The sequence below is a fragment of the Spodoptera frugiperda genome, chromosome 5, assembly GCF_023101765.2.
Source record: "Spodoptera frugiperda isolate SF20-4 chromosome 5, AGI-APGP_CSIRO_Sfru_2.0, whole genome shotgun sequence".
In the NCBI taxonomy this organism is placed as follows: domain Eukaryota; kingdom Metazoa; phylum Arthropoda; class Insecta; order Lepidoptera; family Noctuidae; genus Spodoptera; species Spodoptera frugiperda.
In genome coordinates this window covers 3245568-3260162 of record NC_064216.1, presented here as the reverse complement: position 1 = coordinate 3260162, position 14595 = coordinate 3245568, and the positions used below count along the sequence as shown (strand labels likewise).

The 14595-nt window shown below is 36.0% G+C and overlaps 2 protein-coding genes across 10 annotated transcripts in view; one reads left to right on the top strand and one right to left on the bottom strand.

The window, feature by feature from the left end:
• The window catches only part of LOC118271716 (glyceraldehyde-3-phosphate dehydrogenase), a 256387-nt gene that overhangs the window by 70336 nt on the left and 171456 nt on the right, over positions 1 to 14595 (bottom strand). The window lies entirely within an intron of this gene.
• LOC118271710 (NAD kinase) overlaps positions 1 to 14595 on the top strand; it is a 44797-nt gene that overhangs the window by 10271 nt on the left and 19931 nt on the right. The window contains exon 1 of one of the 8 annotated variants that reach the window (XM_035587869.2): positions 2864 to 3526. The exons of 3 other annotated variants lie outside the window; for them this stretch is intronic. In XM_035587869.2, the coding sequence (XP_035443762.1) occupies positions 3330 to 3526 (197 nt within the window). In that variant the 5' untranslated portion in view covers positions 2864 to 3329. Of the gene's footprint in view, positions 1 to 2863; positions 3527 to 13977; positions 14427 to 14595 lie in introns of those variants that run through there. 4 more of the 8 variants (XM_035587870.2, XM_035587868.2, XM_050693748.1 and 1 more) reach the window with 4 other exon arrangements.

Sequence of the window (14595 nt, the reverse complement as noted above, 5' to 3'; positions counted from 1 at the left end):
GAAGCTACTCGTGCATAGATCGTAGACTAGATGCCTCAATATTCGAGATCCAATCTGCAGCGCGGAGTCCAATGTGCCTCGTTAAACCCACGCGACGACCATAACACGGTTTCGGTCAAAAGGACCGACTGCTAGTTCAACATTTTGAGGCTGACTCACGCCGACTGACCCATCAGGAACGTGCCAGTTATAGGACAATGACTCCTTGACCCACACTCGAATTTTGTGCCGGATTGCACGCAGCAAGAGTAACAATTGATTTGCTGTCCGCGCAGAAGGGGATACCGCATAACCATTCGCACTTTCCCACCTCGGGCTTAACGTAATGTTTTGAGTGAAACGTGTACAATTAAGGATCTCTCAGTAGCATTTTCTACAAGTCTCGCAAATTCTGAATCAACTGTTTTAATTTGACTCATAAAGTTTACAGTAGAAATGAATGAATCTTCAATCTATTCCGATAAATAAACCATATGAATAAGTATATTAAATTCACCAATTCCTGTAAAAACTGTAGTACGTACCTAATGGTTTACGCTTTACGGGAATTGCCGTTGCATGGCTCGAGCCTGTTTGCGAATTTGTTACTTAAACTGAAACCGCACTACGATATTGTTCTATTTCCTCGAAAATTATCGTTGTCCAATTCTGGAGAAGTGTGCAATATTATTTAACGTAAAACTTTAAGTAATAGATTTCGTGGACTTCAATTACTGTTGTATGGTTAAATAAATAAATATTAATCCTTTAATTATTTGCACTTGCTAATGCAGTTCCAATGAAATCGGTAAATAATTAGTTTTACTATAAACTCAATAAACTTGTGCACTCTTTAGGACTGATAAATTGCATACCGTAAAACTAACTACAAAATTAGTATAATACTTAGAACACCCATCAATTTGTCTTGCGGATTCAGTTACTTAATTAAAAACATTTTTAAACACCGCCTTTTGTGTACATTTGTAAATCCTTACAGAACTATTCGATTTAAATTATTCGTCGCGAACCTGGCAACAACACGCATAACATTGGTTTTTCCGCACCCGCTTATCATGTAGCTGGATCGATAATAATATTCCACTTCTGCATTCCATCTAATCGAATACCTGTTTCGATCCTTTCTCGAGCCCCAGAGCTGTCCACATCTAAAAGGAATACAGACATAAATCTCTACTATAATGATGAATAGCCTTGCCAATCGGCAATCATGGCAAAATTTACAAGCCTGCTTTTCGATATGGACCCGTTATTATATTGGTGTCATCTGATGCAGTTATTTAAGGCATAATTGAATATGAATGAAGGAAAACACAGGTGTCTTGGCCCTGTACCAATTTCATCTAGTATTTTGTTATTATACCTTGTAATATTTACCTTGTATATTGCCTAATGGGGAACTTCCATTGCGTTGTTTTTTAGGCTGATTTATTATTGCGTAACTTTAAAACCCATATGCAACATTGATAGCAATACCAGCATAAAACAAGCTAAAGATTTTTCCTTAACCTAACTAATCCAATCATATGGGAAACAAAGAAAATTTCCAATTTCATCGATTACTTCTGCAATACACATAGTTAAGAGATTCTGCGGCTCTCTTCCGTTTAGCGATGTATCTCCTAGAGATTTCGCATTTATAACAAAAAGTCGATCTCCAAGACATTTAATTATGATGGATTAGCTACGTTCAACCGATAACAAGATTATATCGTGTAACAAACATCTCATCTCATTGAGGAATATTTCCATTTTTGTCTAAAACGAGCCTCGCACCTTATTGTTGTCAACACTTTCATCTTTTTATCTGATTGCTTGAACCGACAACATTATTGTATCTTGTCATATTTTGCAGCAAAAATGGACATGATAGGAATCTCGAATCGCTAATTAACAAAGACAAAACGCTAGACTTCATCGACTTAATTACTAAGCCGTGTTTTGTAGAAGTCTGTATTTTTTGCTAGGAAAATGTAAAAAAAAAACTATTATTTGCATAATGTTTCGCAATCGAATGTTAATTAGTGTCCGATCAGGTATCGAGTTGCAATAAAAACATGCGACTTACTGCACGAGATGAAAAATCACAAAATAGCTTCTCATAACCCTGTTCATGATTTTAACAAATTTTATCAATAAATGTTTCTACGTTAACGGTATATAACTACTACCTAAATAAGATAGTTGGACATAATTGGAAAGACTATGACGGTGAACGATGAACTAAAATTTATATCATTGAAATCAACACTAAATGCAATCAAATCAAGTACGAAAAAATTATAGTATCATCAACAGCATTAATTGGGAGACCTTCCAAAAATATCCATTAATGTGATTAAAAGCACGCGATACTTGCATCACGAGTAGCATGCATGGACAACACTGTTGTGAAGGACATGTTATACCATTAACTACTGCCATAACATCATAAAAAAGCATCTTTGGCATTCATGACCCTAAGAAATTAGGCCCTGTAAAATTTTTTTTGGTATTGTCATTACTGACAGCGCTTTACAATTTTCTTCCAATAAAAATCTCAGTTTTAGTAGAAGATAGACCCCCAATTCCCAATAGATATGAAGCAATCAATTTAGTCCAGTTTTGCTTGAACGGCGATCTTCAAAGAATGAACTAATATTTATTATGTACTTAGCTCACAGCAACAACAATAACAAGTAACATGTGCGTTAAAAGCAAACAGATTATCATTTATTTTCTTTGAGTCACAACAAGGTTCGCACGAAGAAGCACGATGCCCTCGTTGTGGTCGCCACAATCTCTGCGATAACAGCGTCCAGACATCTTTTGTTTGCAATTTTTGAGCATTCGGCGAGTTCGTGGTCGTGGCGGGAGGGTTTGCCGCTCGCGACACTCGCGCATTCAGTCGGCCGCACCACGCCGCCACGGCTCCCGCGCTCTCACTCGGTCGCGGCTTGCGGACCTACGATCCGCTCTGCGCGATACACACTGTAAACAAATTCCATATATCCTACAATATTCGAAGAAATATCTCTCTACGATTTTCCAATTTTCCACTAATTTAACAAGCGTCACGTGTGCGAAATTTTGCAACGTGATTTCGCGCGCCTGTTCTACCTTGTTAAATGTTGATTCACTAAAACAACGCCGGTTGCAACATTTGTCAAAACTTTTGGAACATATCTTCGAAAATAATCTTAATTGTGGTCCTCCTGTAACGTAACTACAGCTTGTTGGATTGCTCGTCTTAAATTGCTGTTGCAACAGTGCAGATTCCAAGGTTGCTCGTGAGAAAACTTTTGAACAGTAATTGATATTTTGTGATGTGTTAAAACTAACGTGAAACAATGTTGTCGATGGATTCATTGTGGTGTGGCTCCGAAAGTGAGTTGTCCACATTAAGACTTTGTAAGAGTGCAGCGGATAGACCGGAGTACCGGCTGACGAGACGCAAGCCCTCCAAAAGCCTGATCCCGCAAGCGTTACTGCACGCGCCGGAGCCTCAGCCCAGGACACACCGTCGACGAAGGTCTGGTACTTGGCCGTAAGTGTATACCAAACACTGGCATACCCCACGTGCTGTTACATACATTGATACCAGTTACATGACTATTCTAGCCGCAGTGTCCTTATCAACTCTACTAAATATAATTTATCACCATTCCTGTTATCATACGTTGGTGCCGCACATAAATATTAGAAGCGTCGACGAAGACAACCAAAATTAGTTAAAATGCTTTTTATCATTAGATATTATATCATCGTGATGAACATTGCTAGCATAGTAGAATCATGCAGCAAGTAAATGACCTAATTAGCTCCGTCGTCGTGTCCGACGTATTAGACTGTGATTGAAATTGCAATGCTGTACAATTATGCTCCAACGTAATGTGGACACGATTATTTTAATGTTTTCATATTTTATGGACACTTACAACGTTGACTGAAATCATGTGCTGATGGAATGTAATATAGAAAACGAATGTTAGGTTTCTGCGCGTTTCGTGTTCGTTTTAGATCATTTTAATGTTCACAATCTCAGTTATCGTTTGATTTACGATTATACTCATTATCTATCAGAAACCAATTAGCCACTTTTAATTAGTGTGTTCCTTTACGTTATGCATTTTGGAAGAAGCAGAACAGATCGTGAGACACGCAAGTTTTTGCTATTTTTTGCACACTATCGTTGTTGTCCTCATATTTTCTATGCAGTTGTAGTACATATTGACCGCCGTTACATTCTAGACTCTGGGCTAAAGCGATTGGAGCAACGTTCCAGATATACCTGTTTAACATGTCTTTGAAATTGCATGTGCAGGTATATGTCACAGATTCGAATACTACATTCGTATTGACCAATATTTGCTTTGATTTAACGACCTTTCTCTTTTATTAAAATAGTATCAGGTCGATGCAAGTTTCCGTAGACCCACAAAGTCTCTATAGATAGTAGTTCTATGGTTTCACTCGGTACCTTATGTCTTTACATCCGTTCCGACCCAGATAGCAGCCGATGCGTTGCGGCTTCAACCTTCGGTAACTTGGTCAATATATTACGAGTTATGTTTCAAATTATTATTTGCAAATGTTATGTTAAATCGTTGCTTCAGTGAATTGTTATGATGATTTGATGCGTTTAGATTGCACCATGACCTAGATATCTTTTTGCAAATACTGAGGTACATTTTGATTTAAATTCGAATTAAGCTAAAAGCGTTCCTATTGTTAGACGCACTGAAACCCTTGTTGCTCGCTCTCGACGAGCTTGAGCTGTTTGCGAAGTAGCTTGCCACTCGAGCGGTAAAAGGGGAGGCTGCAAACAATAGTCGTGAGTAATCGCGGTACTAAAGAAAGCAGGCCTACATTTGCATACTCGACACTAATGATCAACTGTGAATCAGTGATGCATCCATTGGCGAATACAGACGTCATAGTCCCTTAAGTATGACAATAAGAGATCCTTAACTGCCAACTGCTGTAGTTATCGTTTGTAGAGTCAATCCTGTTGCGAACAGGCTTTCGCTTAGATGCAGAATGCCATGGAATCACAGCTTCATTAGAAACATCTTTATTATCAATAACGGTTCATTAATTTTCTACAGTTTCTATAATGTCCTATACTGTTATGTCATTGACTAGTCGAAGAATGTAATGATTTCGCAAATTAAGTATGTGGAGATGTAGACTCGAGTTGTTGAATCAAGTGTTCATTTACATAATTAAGATACACGGCTCGCTCCATTGCTTTTGTGTTTTCTTTGAATCCAACTGCTGCTAGCACTTTCGCTGCATATTTGAGTGATAAGTGGAAACTGCAACGAATCGAACCGTAAAATCATACAATTGTTTATGTTCTAGGTATAAATTCTAATTTATTTTTTATATACATTTGTTTTGGACTAAGTTTCTGGTTTGTTTCCTAATACAACCTTTAATATGAAATGTAGGAATAATATAAATATGGATCAGGAAATCCATCAAGCCTCACGTCCGAATGACGTCCATTAGTTAAGCAATAGTTCCTTTCCTGCAGTCAGCACAGTGGTTTCATATCCGTGGCTATGCAATAATCGCGTAATCGCACTAAATCTACTGCGTTCTACTATTGTTACATTTTACGCAAGTTTTTATTTGCACTGACACAATGCTTTAATTATTGGCCTGCGTATTAGATGGTATTTCTTACATCATAGTGCTTCAAAATTCCTGCAAATTTCGTTGAAAATATGTTGATGGGTTAACATTTTTCATCAAATTCAAAAACTGTAAATTCCTAGTAACACGTTTATTATTCAAGGACACTATTACGTCGAAATAAAATAAATTTGAGAAACTTTCGCGTCATAATTCTTTAGCGTCACATCTTGCTGATATTTTATCTGACGTACTTACTTCTCATCAGGCAGCATTTCCATATCAAGTAGCTGCATCTAATGGTATGCATGAACAGTTATGTCAGGATGTGGCTTATCTTAGTTGTCTGTCTCCATAATCATCTTATGCACTCAAATGTCACTTTAACATTAGTCTGTACCAAGAAATATGTCACCTAAACAAGAGTTCAAAGGAATATGATGATGGAACTGCAATAACAACATCCATCAATATGTCCGCACTATTGTCTAGTGGTACAAACATTAAACCGTCTAATGACGATCATAAAGGTACAATATTCTCTCTGAATGATCTAAGATCCTGACTATTTGCAAACAAATCGTAACCGTTACGTGATTTATTCTTACTTATTACAATGCAGATGGCTTCGTAACTAAACGTGCCTTCAACAATAACTGTCTGTATGTTCCTTTATTGCCCATTAATAATATCATATCATTTTTGAACGATATTCAAATCTACTATTACATAGTACAGGTATACTTTCTCGTTTATACATATGTGTGGGTTCAACGATCCTCCTTACAATTCATGAAATGTAGACAAATACACAGTATTCGCAAGACAAATGTTATCTTTGAAAACATGCGAGCCTAGTAATATATTCTCTGTTGGTTCGTCCCCAATTATTTCCATAACTATGTTATTGTTCATTACATGATTACTACTCCTTTAACGACTGTAATGGATTGTGTGCTGAGTATATAATGATTTCGTAACGTGCCCATTTGTTACGCAATCTGCTTAGGCACCATTAGGGTGTGCTGAATTATAAGTAGGCGCGACATTATGGGCCTGCCTGTCGTTGGCTGAAGCTATATCTAATGAACGACCTTCGTTTGGGTAATTAAAAAGAATTACGAGAGATGATACTTAAAAACTGTGTGGTTCTTCATCAACCTTGCTGATTAGCGCAATCTTTGTGAACATTCGTTTTTTTTTTGTACCGTAAGATAATACGTACTGTATCCGGAACATATTTGATGAAAATAATGATTAAAATCAAAACGCCGGTAATCGAGCACAAACTCTGGAGTGACATTTGCTTTTAATAGATCAACACTAACTACAGCTAGAAAGTGTATATTTAGTTCACAACTAAAGCGGTACACTGCAAAATTATCATAGTGCATTAAATAATAACCTGCATGATTATGAATGCTTTAACAAGCGCATTTGCATCTCCTGACGTAGTTACGTGGGCGATAAGGATCTGACACACAGTACCTTTAATTAAATTCAGTATTGATAGTACTGTAAAATATACAATTTGTTTTATCTTTTCCGGTTACTTCTAGTTAAAGTCAATAAAGAATCGTGCTCATCATGTTTTCATAGAAAATGTATAATTTATTTAAACTGTTAGGTACCATATGTTCATCTGTCGTCTCGTCATCGCTTTTTTCTCAGTAATTTAGTGTTTATAACCTATTTTCCTCAGCTTCTCTTCTTGATATCTTCAGTGTTTATAACTAGTCCAAAAAGTACCTATTTTCCTTTCACCTTAGTTTTGTCTTGTAAAATACCTACCTTCAAGAACCAACGGATAGCTTATTGTAATTGGACCCAGAACACACCCTTGTGGCATACCTTGTGAAAGTTTACACTATACACAAATTCCTCATATTCTGATAAAATAAATGCACTCATAACCTATAATAATGTAATTTTTTTTAAATTATTATATTGAATCGTGAAAAATGGAAGAATTAATATAAATCCTGTTCATCAGTGTACATAGAACGCTATAGATAAAGCTTAAAACACACCCTGTCTTAGCTACTTTTTTAATCTACTGTGTTCCAATTCTGTAGTCTCGCACCTAATCGGTACTCGTGAGGTCGGTCTCAATCGATATCGATTATTCAATTTTCTTGTCGAAGTGTTCCAATTCCGATACTGATGATAGGTAATCTGATTGCCTTTCCTTAATTTTCTTTGAAGGTTCTTGAACACGAGTCATGAAAGCCTACATGCAAAAGTAATTTATCGATATCTTGCACCATTAATTAAAAAATATTACAGTCGAATATAGGTTTTCAGTTCAATGAAGCTTTTTTCAACGTCTTTTTCATCTAATTCGTATCTCCCAGACCATGACCACCTGAATAGGTATTAGTGTAAATTAACCAACTCTTTGTTTCAGTCTACAAGTTTTTTACTTTCACGAAAAAAAGTGCAATTAACTTACAATCTGGCATTTTAACCTTACTTTTCTCAGCCATTCACCTGTATTGTTGTCTGTGAATACCGCTAGATATCCTGCTTTCAAACACCTTTGTTTTACTGTTGTTCTTTATCTTCCTGATTATATTAAAATCACACTTTAATTGCAATACATAGGTACATCTGCAACCAAAGGACCAATTTTTTTATTAGCTATGAATAGTAACACGGAAATATTTAATGATGAATCTGGTCCTCATATTTTTATACATCTAGAATGGCAATCTTCCTCATGTATTGAAGGTATTGTGCTCCACAATATATTCACGTCCGTCCCATTTATGGTGGGTATCAATTTCCCGTCATCTACGGACGTAAGTAGATCACTCTATTGTTGTTCACAAAGAGACACCTGTCAGTCTTATGACATGTATGCCATAATCAAGCGACTTGGTTTTTCCGATGCTTTGTAAAGCATGAATGATCAGTAAATACATATTTATGTGTATAAATATTACATACGTTTTCCTAACATTACTTTGCTTTGTCGAAAGTTGTACTCAAATAATGTAGTTTGTATAGGGTCAATCGGCTAATGATTGTTTATTATGTTTGACTGAGTCTACTGTTTAGTGGCTGGTAAATGGAATTGTGCACGCAATTCAATAAACCATAATTTCGTCTTTAATTGGTAATTGTGCCATTGACATAAAAAAGTTCAGTCCATTGTCTGCGTATACGTTTTGAGTTTTGTCCAAAATACAAGGTATTCTTCTGCGTATTCAATTCGTCTGGTTCTATTTTCGATAAATGGCTCTAATAAAATTTGTTTTTTAAGTAAAACCTTGCAAATTATTATTAAAATGCGCATTCTTAAGTTGTTTATTTATGAATTGGTTCTAAAACGAGTTAAGTATTTTGTTTTTTAAAAATGTCGAAGGCTAGCTAAGTTGGTCTTGAGAGCACTGCAAGGCGTACAAATAATAATTCAAATTGGACATTGAATACTTAAAATAACTTGGCTAACCACTAACATTTTTCTTGGAAATGATTCATTATTCGAGGAAAATGGGTAAGAATACTTCGTAGGCAAACCAAGGTGTCCATATTTATTACTTTTGTCCACTACCTCCACTGTTGTTTGCGCGTCGGTTGCCATAGCAAAGCTACTGGTCTTGTTGATTTTACTTCAAACATTACACGTTTATTTTATTTGCTTTTTTATACCTACTTAAACGTTTTTATGGTTTATGTACACCTGATTTTATATTATTAGCTTGTGTGCTGATAATATTTTCTATTTTTCCTTTATTTCTGTACAAACTTGTTTCTATTTCTTTTAGAGTTTTTAATTAGATTCACTTGCATTTCATGTTGCACCCCGTTGTCTTCTGCTAGACTTAAAAGTCTGACATACTTTAAAGACAACTATTGTAAATAAGTTTTTAAACTGACATGGTCACTAACACTAACATTAGAACTTAAGACGGGATAGTTGCCATGTTTATTTATGTCTATGAGTTTCCGATATTTTGGCACTGTTGCAAGCGCCATGATTACGGATGAACTGATCATGGCGTTTGATACATACGTGGTCATAATGTTAACTGTTGTACAATTATATTTACCAGTTGGCAGTTTTGCTCTGTTGTACCTAAAAATTAACCGAAATTTGACTTCATGGAGACATAATTGGATTTTTTAATGCCGTGGTAGTTATCTATCTTATGATATATGAGAAGTTGTATAACATTGTCGTTTATGTTATTATTAAAGTTGTAATGTACTGGAACAATATAAACTAAAGATATGGTTTAAAAAAACAAAAGATAAGCAATTGTCGCAGTGTCATTTAATGAGTTAAGGTGTTGAAAAAAAACATTGATAATGATGCCAATATCGACCTGGTTGTGTTTTGTTTTTGATGAGATTTTATTTTATTTATGTCTGATGTTAATGTTGATTAGTATTTTCTTTGAGTTCTACTCTCTATGATAGCTTATGGATTTTTATTTATGCTCATATGGATTGCATGTTTATGCAACGATTTTATGAATTTGCAACCCCGATTCCCCAACAACCCTTAAATTTCTAACCCTCTAGTGGTCGGCAACGCACTTCTAACGCCTTTAGTTGGGTCATGGGCAGCGGCGATTGCTTACCATTAGTTGATCCATCTGTTAGTTTACCGGCTTATACCACGAAAAAGTGAATAGACACGTTCTTTTTGACATGAAACTGATTCTTGCTACTGCTTGCCTAAATCTTATTTAATTATGTCTATGTATTATGTGTGTATAAAATGAAACGACTAACTCTAATCCCAAAGGAGAAGCCAACGTTCCAGCAGTCTCTAGCTTCCATTCTTATAACAGTTCTTCCTCATAATTACTTCCTACTGAATCGATCATTGTTTTATAAGAGGTGCCGATTCGATGACGCTGTCATGTCACCGCTGTTGAAAGTGAAAGTTAGGACTGCGCCCAACACCGTATCGGCGTACCATAGGACCAAATTCCGGTCTTTTTACTCTTGTATAAGTAGTGTCAATTTACACTGTAATGTCGATACGGGTTAATTTATTAACTAGTAACTGGTTATGCGCTGATTAAAAATCTACCGTTATGTAACGTTATTTGATAATTTTATAGTATTTTTAGTGCGAAAATAACATTGAATATCAGTGATTGAAATGGTGAAGTTAAAGTCTATGCTAATGTTTGACTGCATGGTTGTCGCGGTGGCTGGGCAACTGGCTGCCGTGGATCGTGCGATTCCCGCACGGAGCAACTCTTTGTGAGATCCACAAGTTGTTGTTTCGGCACTGGGTATCAAGTGTATTCGAACCTATATATTTGTAAACGCACCTACGACACAGGAAAAAATCCAAGTGCAAAGTTTTTTTTATAGGAAAAAATGTTTACCTGCTACTTCCTAGCTTATACTCATAATATGGTCTATCAGTATGCCAAATTTTAAGCCTTAAGTTGTTCAATAGTTTTTACGTGGAATTAATAATAAACATGCATACAAACTTTGACATTTTATATATTGTACTCGTAATGTTGTGAGAATTATCAATGTTTTGTGCATCCAAAGGTCGGTTACGATATCACTGTTTACATTTAAACTTTCGCTTTAACTTATAAATGTCATTTAAATATATAAAGTAAATATCGTTTTCTTATAGTGGTAATAAGAAATGAGAGTATATCATCACTACATGTTTGTATCACTGTTATATTTAACTATACTGTTTACGATAAGATTGTCTACATGTGATTGTTGTTTTATCAGACAAATCTTGATATTAGTAGCAAAATTAAAGTCATGCTTTTAATGCTCTTATTTTGCGTCTAAATCAAATGATTTTAACGTCTCAACTTATCCACAATGAAGTGTTAGTTAAAAACTCCTTAAAGCAACAAAGTCTTATTAAATAGGCAACATAAAGGGTGCTTTTCCACCAGAGATGTGCTATGTAGCTATGCTGCGATAATGGTATAGCTAAGCTGTGAAACTACGTGACCGTTTCCACTGATACTAAGTTATGTAATGGTGCAAGTAAGATGTGCTATGAAGATGTGCCACCGCAAAGTAGCTGCACGAGAAAGATTCGCAGGTCGAGTATGCGATGTATAAATAGTAAAGAAACCATTCATTCCACGCTACCATAGCATGTATATTTCATATAAAAACATATCTTAGTTGAACCCGTTTCCACCAGTGCTAATCTATGTGTACCAATAAATATGATTGGTGGAAGCCAAAGGCAACAGCGTAAATCTAAAGAGTAACATCTGGTGGAAAAGCACTCTAAATCTAAACAAAGCGTACAGATTGATTGTGTTATCTACAACAGCATCCATTTATATGACCTCATGTTCTTGTAGCTAAGTCATCGGAGAGATAACGGCACGTGGGTCGGACACCACGACCTCGCCCCTACTGGGGTTTGAAATAACCGTTTTTCTTAATTGTCTTACGATTTTAGATATCTCATAAATTAAAAATGTTATTGTTTACTTCGCTGTAGAAGAATGGGTGCGTGGTGATAATAAAAGTACTTATTGGAAACCAAATATGTACGTAAATATTTTCAATTATGGGCTTCTGTGGTATTTTTCTTTTTCCTTCTTTGGGAAATCCTTTATTGTAAGAATCTTTCCTTCTATTAAATGCCATGTCATGACATAACTCATAGGATTCTCCATTGGCAATACATAATGAAACTTACGGGATTTTTCATAACTATTGTGAGTTTTGTGACTTGAACGGTTTGAAAATTATCTGTGTAATGTTTTTATGGACTTGTTAATTATTCAAACAAACAAAATGCTCAACTTTACGTTTACGTTTAAATATTGCCGACTAAGGCAAACCACTGCTTATAGGAAGCCCACAGTCTATCAGTGGTTTGACACGAGCTATTGTTGATGATAGTAGTGAATAAAATGGCAGAATGGAACGGAACTTAGTCATTTAACAATCTGCAAAAACAGTGTTGTGAAGAAAGTTTTCTTAAAAAAATTGCCTGCATTTGTAAGCAACGACTTACAAAAGAAATAGTGCTTGTTAGGAGACCGAGCTAAAATGTAAAATGATAAGTTAGCTGCAATTTTATGCATTTACTTCACTTTCTACTGGACAAGACTAATAGTATACACACAGTTATTCGAACCATTCTCAAAATTACTCTGTCAAAAGCAATTTTCTTTTCAGAAAAGTTGAAAGTTTTTTGTCGTAGGTAGTCAAAATTTCGAAAATATTGTCGTGTGATGTTTTCTCTTATGACGTAAGTTGGGGCACCCCTCTCTTGCCATTACGATCATTAACGTGAGGTATTTTGATGATGAAACTAGTCGTAACGTCGCGCGATGCTCTATGTCGGTCAATGTTGCCGTGTTGACACCTAATACGAGTCTACCGGCTCATAACAGCCTTGGCCGTAGTGTTATTGGCCAGGAAAATTATTTCCATAACCTAAATACTTTAACCCTCTTATTTATCTCCTCTATAGACTCTGAAAGACCGCACTGACGTCATATTTCTATATTCTTTCTTGCGTTTGTTTTTTGCATAAACATGGGCCGCCACTGGCACTAGCGTCACAATGTTTGGCCATGCATAGATCACATGCTAGTCCAAAACCGTATTCATTATTATGTGTTTTTATCTCATTATAGCATTTTTTACTTCATGTACAAGATAATTTGTTACCTCACCTATGTTTTGCTTTTTTTGTTGCTATCATGTCATGTCTGTATGTTGTTATTGCAGATTGTAATTAAAATACCTTCTTCGTACATAATTTATTATGTCCCCAAGTAATTTACAATGTCGTTGACGAAAAAATTCTAGTTTTTTTTTTATGCGGCACGGGTCAACTCACGAACTCGGTCAGCAAATGGTCAGTCGTGCAGGTATATCGGTCAATGTCAACCCGACACAGATTAACAATGCTGATTCATTCGATCTCGACGAACAATATGCTAAATACCAGTTTCATATATCGAACAATTTCTCCAATCAAATGTAGATTTGCACTCAGTAGTTAGACAGTCGTAAATTCCAACAGCGGATTAGTGAAACGAACATAATTACCGACATTCTCTTTTAGATCTTAATTTACGGTACGTAGCTGTAATAAAATAAATGCATTTTAAGTAAAAGGCACGTAAACTAACTTTCGAGGCCGTAGACTGCCACTCGATATTGTTTGCTTAAAAACTTCAAGTCATTCTATGGTTCGTAGGTACATATCGCGATAAACATTTGATTGGTCAGATTTGTGTTCAAACTTGAACAAACCTCTTGACTCTTTTCCGTGTATATTAAGCTGACAGGCCGCCATGATACATGTGATTAGATATGCGAATTTTGAAACAGTGGCAGAACAGTAGCTAACGTGCATTAGTAATCATTAACCTTCCATCGTTTGCAACGCGAATGAACTCGGACACACGGTCGCTTCCGAGTGATAAGATCAGGTTTATAAGAACGGTTCGTGAACCGACGCTGACGATAATCGCGCGAACACGCCAAGGTCAGAACTGTCACTTGGGACGAGCAAAGCCTGCGCGTGGACTCCTGCGCAGCGTCAGTCGCTAGCAACGCACGCGCCTCTTCGCGCCCCACCACGCGACAATATTTAACATTTCAACTTACAAACAATGTCTTAATACAGTGGAATCTTTGTGTGTAATGAAAATATTGTAGTATTAGTTGCAATAATGTTTCTGTTGATACTGAAGATGTAAGATGTAGTGTTTTTATTTAATGGTGTAGTGTTCTGTGTACAAAATGCTGCGGCGCCAATTCTCGCATGAGTCCGGGAAAACGGAGCTCGTTAGGGCAAGGGAGGAATATTTTGATCGAAGGTATGTTTCGATAATTGCCAATGACAATGCATTTTATGACAACGTATACTTTAATATGACTGAGCTATTAGAACTATGCAGTGATGTTATTACGGGCTTGTTATAAAACGAGCTGTAGGTAATTAGCTGTTATACGCTTGTCATATAACTATTTTAATTATATAAAATC